Source organism: Elaeis guineensis, chromosome 16 (genome assembly GCF_000442705.2).
Source record: "Elaeis guineensis isolate ETL-2024a chromosome 16, EG11, whole genome shotgun sequence".
NCBI lineage: Eukaryota > Viridiplantae > Streptophyta > Magnoliopsida > Arecales > Arecaceae > Elaeis > Elaeis guineensis.
The window spans coordinates 40,422,873-40,428,872 of record NC_026008.2 but is presented as its reverse complement, the minus strand read 5'-3'; the positions used below and the strand labels follow the sequence as shown (position 1 = coordinate 40,428,872).

The window sequence follows — 6,000 nt, the reverse complement described above, 5'->3', positions numbered from 1 at the left end:
GAAATGTATTAGGGATGACTATTATCCCTCAAATTGATTAATAATTTTTAATTATTTATGTAATTTTTCATATACACTTACAAGTTTTGGCAGCAAGCTTCTATCATTCCACTGCCTTGGAGCTAAATTAAGGGATATATCTATCCAAAATGGAAGTAGCTATAGTGGTCTGGACACAGATTTTACTCCAAGGAGGAGCCTCAAAGATGCACTTAGGAGTCTACTAGTAGAATACATGAATATGATTGGCAGGTAACATGCAGCACAAAATGTGATGATTGTAATTTATTTGTATATACCACAAGAAGAAAATCAAAGGACAAGTGAAAAATAATTAAAGCTGATTAAATTTATTTATTACACTATATAACCGTTACTTTTTTCCCACAAGATACATCCGAGTGCCCTCAAAAAGGACCAAACAAGCTCTATTGACTCATGCAAGCTCCAACAATAGAAGTATGCTTAACACAACAAACAACTTCCCTTATTTCAACAAATTATACTGAAACATGTTATTAGCCACCCAATATCAGCCCAAGAAAAATAATACATGAACAAAAACCTTTCAATTAGCAAAATCCATGTATGAAGGGTCCTTGACAACCGCATTGCTTGATACGTTAGAGCACCATGCATCATCAGAGATAAATTGCATCCATGCATCATCCTTGTCGTCCTCGTCGAAGCATGATGATGATCCCACAGGCACATCTGGTGACATAGTCTCTGATTCGCTGGTGATCACTCCTTGGGTGCCCTCCATTACCATTAAGCTATATTGTCCTCGCAATTCTATTTCTGTGCACACGACATTTTTCTTGAAAACTCGACACAGCGCATATGAGTCCTGAGAAAGGAAAAAAGAAAAATATATCATACTGATGTCAATTAATGCATATTGATGCCCATGTACCAAGTATCATGGCTGTAACTAATGTTGTGTTGTTAATGTTTCCTTCCATGTCATGGATATTTGCAATTCCCACAGGTCCTTTTTGAGAACTGGTGGGAGTTTCAGCCGTGGCAATTGAATAAAAACTGGATGGCCAGAATTTTTGTTCTCTCATAGGTGCTGAAGCATCAAAGGCTTATAACTGGGGTTGACATCACTAAAAATTAACTAGGACTCCTTAACAATAAAAGCCCAAACATCTAAATTGCCTCTTGGAAGAAAAGCAGGCCTCATTAATTTCAGATGATGATCTGTCATGATTCTTGGATATTAGGAAGCACAACGACTAATCTTTCCATGGGATAGAGATTAGAAACATCCATAAAGTGGATACAATGTTTATAGTACATGAAATCATCCAAATTTTGTATTTATGATATCAAAATAAAATGTTATTCTATACCGAAATAACTGTGGTGTTAGATTTATTATATGATGAAGTATGCAAGGGAGAATCTTGCAGGCTGAGAGCATTTTGGAAATAAAGTAAAGAGCCACCGACACCATTCGGCTCCACGAGAGGGCATATCTTTGCTTTAATACTGCATCAACATGGCCCTCAATGTTTATATCACAGAAAAAGGGAGACCTCTATGTAGATTATGCCTGATCCTAGTAATAAAATGGGTCTAAGAAGAAAGCATACTTGTAATGATAGAATGAGACGCTTGTCTTCTTTTGGAGGAATTATACATTTGTCTTATTAGAATACTGGAACCACATATTATCTAGGAAAGAGGCCCAAGACCAGTGGAAGAAAGGAATATTTTAATGCATTTTTTAATGGATAAAAAACGATGAAAGATCTAAGGAGAGTAGGGCCCTAACTTTCCATGCACTCCATGCATAACCCACGTGTGATGGTCCCTTTGCCATAGATTTACAGAAATTAGTCCAGACTCCAGACCAATGTAGTGCAAGAAAGACATAGATTTATAGGAATTTTCTATCATTGCCCCGAGTTGTCTTGAGAGGTTTTGAACAATAAACACTTTCAAGAACGTTGTGTGGTGTAGGTGGGCTAAAACCTATACTAATGTAGTGTTCATTTGGATTATTCGAAGGCATTAGTTTAGCTATGGAGTGAAATATATCATGTGTCTCGTTATGTCTTCCAACAAAACTCCGGTGTATGAAAAGGGAAAAGGCAAAGGAGAGTTGCTAAGACACCGAAATTTCTTTTTTCTTGCCTCCTGTATTGTGTGACTGAGAGGGATGGTCAAGTAAAATTCTTAATACAAACAAAGAGGATGCAAGCAATAAAAATTGAGATAGATGTGTTAATTAGATTCTCAGTTGATGGTTAATAGGTTGAATCTAATTATCCAATGCAGAACTCTAGTTTCAACATATTAGATTCCTCATTAATGGAAACAAGATATTTAAGAAGCTAATTGTTATGTGGTATTGGATTCATACTTAGATTGAAAGCAAACCTAATATATCCAATGGGAAGGTCTTCATTGGCTAATCCAAGTAGGATCTTGTCTTCATCTACATTGTGTTTTCTAATTTTGCTTGGAAAAGACATCATCCTTCTAATAGTGCAATAATGGTGGACTTGGAAGGTGATGATGATACCACCTGAATTCCCATTGTATCCTCACACTCCTTGTCGTCGAGGCGATACTCGTGCATCACCCAATCTGTCCTGATTCCTTGTGGAGCTCTACCTCTATAATACACCAATGTCTTCTTCATACCAATAGCACGATTCTGACAAACAACTCGACGGTCTTTCCCTGTGGACTTCCAGTATCCTGCTCTGGTTGCACGGTTTGTTCGGAATCCATTCGGATACTTCCGATCCCGAGGACCAAAAAAATACCACTCAGGGTCCCTACTTGGCAAGAATGATTTATCTGCCGGAATTGATCAAGCTCAAAGTCAGTCACATTTGCAAAAGAAAGAAAGGAAAGAGAAGGATAAAGGTTTTAACATATAGAAAATTTAGAGTTTCTCTTTCAGCTAAGAACGGTTGAAAAAAAGATCATTGATACTGTTTGATAAACATTTCCTTACTCTAACCTGCCAATTCCCATGGTTCACATTTGTAGAGGTCTACTTCTGGGATTATATCGAGCTCGATCTTAAGGCCATGGATCTTTCTTTTAAGGAAGTAGTTTACGAGCTCCTCATCGGTGGGGTGGAATCTAAAGCCCGGTGGCAGACCCACCGGAGCCATCTCTCTCTCAGCCTTTCCCCTCCTTTCCTCTTCAGAGACCAGTCACCTCACCTCTCATCTCCTATGCCTATAAAAGTGTTCAAAGTATGGCCTCTGGATAGTTTCCACTTTCTCTTTTTCAGATTCTCATGCAAGCTTGAGGCCTTTCACAAGCTTTTTATGCCATCTATATTAGCTAATCATTCTTCCATTCCTCAAACCTCTCAATGCTATATTTTTAATTTGGCATTTCACAGGATTGCTTGCAACCTTGTATTATGTCTTCCAAGTGTTCAAAAGACTTCAAATACGTTTTGTTGAGCGATACCCATATACCCTGGATAAAATTTTTATGATCAGACCGATCATGAAAGAAATTATGGTCGAACCATCATCGCCTGCCACATCTCTGAAGTATGCCGCACATACATATTTCGGAGACGTGGCAGGCGATGACGGTCCGATCATAATTTTTTCCATGATCGATCCAACTATAGAAATTTTATCTTATATCTCTCTCGTGTTATTTCAAAACAACCAATTAGAAACCTCAATCTTGGCTCTTCCTATCGCACAATTGGTTATAGTGTAGAGTACTCACACTTTAACTCCGCCAGTTTCTAGTGCTATATAATAAAGCCATAAAATAGCATCATCTTTTTATTATCATGTTAGGATTTAGATTTCTTGCGGGATAAGGGGAATACAGAGGAGATTTGCTGGCAGTTCTATGCTTTTGGGTGCCTCAGCTTTTACTTTTGGCCATTTCCATTGACACCTTTCTGAGTATTAGTATTACCAATCAGAAAGAAAAATGGTTTGGATGCATACAAACTTTGTTTTTACATGCAGTGTGATTCACTGTAAAGTGAAAAAGTGGGGAGGAAAGAGAGAAGAAAATGCAGTAAGATACTTCGATGGCATTTGGGACTTTAACCCAATGCAGCTAGCAGGCAAAGGACTCATTTTTTCCTTTAACTTTTACAATAAGCAGGAGATGGGAGAGATGATGACAATGTTAAACCTACACTGAATTTTATAAATACTGATAACCACTATGGATTTTCTCTTATAAAAATAAATTAGGAAATGTTATGACATGTGCCCTTCTTTGCCTATTGCAATTGCTATAACACTAAAGTTTTGTGATTACTTTATAAAATGTGGTCCAAATAAACCATTTGGATGCATGGTTCTCTAATGTTCCTTTTAGTAAATTCTGGATTCCCTGACACGTGAACGTCTTATCACTTATATTTTAATCCTTATTGCTAGGGGAAATGTGGATGGATCAGAACCTTGATAAATTAAGGACCTATATAAGTAATAAATAAGGCGCTACCATATCTTTTTACCATGAACATGTCATTACAAATGCCAACTAATCTTGGAATGAGATCCTCTGCAGTACTCAAAAAACACCACAGGGTGCTGTGAATGTTTTGAGACATTCATCGAAAATGGATGATTATATTATATTTATCTAAACTATTCAAATATCCTTGAATTTATCCATTCATATTTTTTTAGTATTTTAACGTACGTGCGTAAGCACATGCGGCATCCTGTGGTACTTTTTAAGTACCACAGAAGATTCGTTTCCAACTAACTTAGCTTATATGGTTGGCATTTATCTTCATTTGGAAGAGTCCAAAACAAAATGAAATAAAATTACAACGAACTCCTCCTCTTCACCCAAAATAAAAAAGGTACAATGAGGGCAAGACCATACTAGGAAGGGTAGCTAGGAAGTGAAACAATAGTTCCATCATGCACTTGTTTGCAAAATTAGTTGTCTTTTCATTTAATAAAAATCTCAAGAATAATATCTTGGTAGCAATATTTTTTTTGAAAAAAAATTAATTTATCTGGATTTAGATTGGATGTAGAATTTTTGAATGATCTTAAGAAAAATAATAATGTTCATTTTCTTAATTAAAATGGTCGGTGGACTACCCATCTTTGCATTAAACAAAGAATGAACGAAAAATAACGAAAATAGGATATCGATGACTAAGGTTTCTTACATTATGATGGTTGGTCATATAAATCAGAGTTCATTTTTTAATTTACATGCAAAATAAATATTTGTCTTGGCATCGTTCATGCTCAAAGGTAAGTGGAAAAGAATTCTTTGTTGCTGAAATAGTGGTTAATATCCATGTGTATTGGTCATGGGACCGGCTTGCAGCCTTCGATCATGGGATGGGCTTTGGGCCGGCCTACCACGTCCTAGCCCATATGGGCCTTAAGCAATGGCATCGCCTGGACACAAAGCGGCTCGGTTCTAAGCAAATGGATCAGTATAAACCCAGTGAGCCTAAGCAGGGCAATTTATTCAGGTGAAACCCAAACAACTGATCCGGTCAATCTTATTTGTGGAATTGGTTTTAGATCCAATTTGAGGACGTTTGATATTGGAGAAAGCTTCCACTTTGTGTATTTTAATCTGGAGTGATAGAAGTAGGATTTGCCATGTGAGTTCACTTAAATTACACATTAAGAAATGATAACATATCCTCTCGCTTCAGCTACCTATTGCTATAGTTCCTTCTGATATTCTTTCCTCTTTCTATCTTTATAAAAAGTTTAGTAGTATGCGTTTACAAGATGATCAACTAAAACTTTTCCTTAACTTAGTCCTCACGAAGCTCCATGTTTTATTTGAATGTCGTAGTTTAAGAATTATTCGCATTATTCCAGTTGAAATCATGCAGTAGAAACTTCAGTCAGTTATAATATTGATCGATCCAAGCCATCAGTTCTTGATTGAAGTTGTGGACAGGAGCTCTTGGTGGCCTCTGCAAACTACCATCCAGGAAAGACTATTTAGAATTGTTTCTTTATGAATTTCCAACAGTGTTGGTTAAATTAAAGATTC

The 6,000-nt window shown here is 36.7% G+C and overlaps 1 protein-coding gene across 1 annotated transcript; it reads right to left on the bottom strand.

Annotated features, from left to right (window-relative positions):
* Positions 1–388: 388 nt before the first annotated feature.
* On the bottom strand, positions 389–3,153 carry LOC105058867 (NAC domain-containing protein 45-like). The gene is made up of 3 exons (XM_010941926.4): positions 2,984–3,153; positions 2,540–2,817; positions 389–850 (listed from the first exon to the last, which is right to left on the bottom strand). Exons 1-3 carry the CDS (start codon positions 3,138–3,140, stop codon positions 569–571), a joined length of 717 nt encoding a protein of 238 aa, XP_010940228.1. The 5' UTR covers positions 3,141–3,153; the 3' UTR covers positions 389–568.
* Between the last annotated feature and the right edge of the window lie 2,847 nt (positions 3,154–6,000).

Bases quoted from the DNA above. Each gene is read 5' to 3' on its own strand.
- LOC105058867 (XM_010941926.4), bottom strand. From the start codon at position 3,140: ATGGCTCCGGTGGGTCTGCCACCGGGCTTTAGATTCCACCCCACCGAT. The intron at 2,818-2,983 runs GTTAGAGTAAGG...CAATTCCGGCAG, and splicing joins TGAACCATGGGAATTGGCAG to ATAAATCATTCTTGCCAAGT. The intron at 851-2,539 runs GTGGTATCATCA...TTCCTTTCTCAG, and splicing joins AGGATACAATGGGAATTCAG to GACTCATATGCGCTGTGTCG.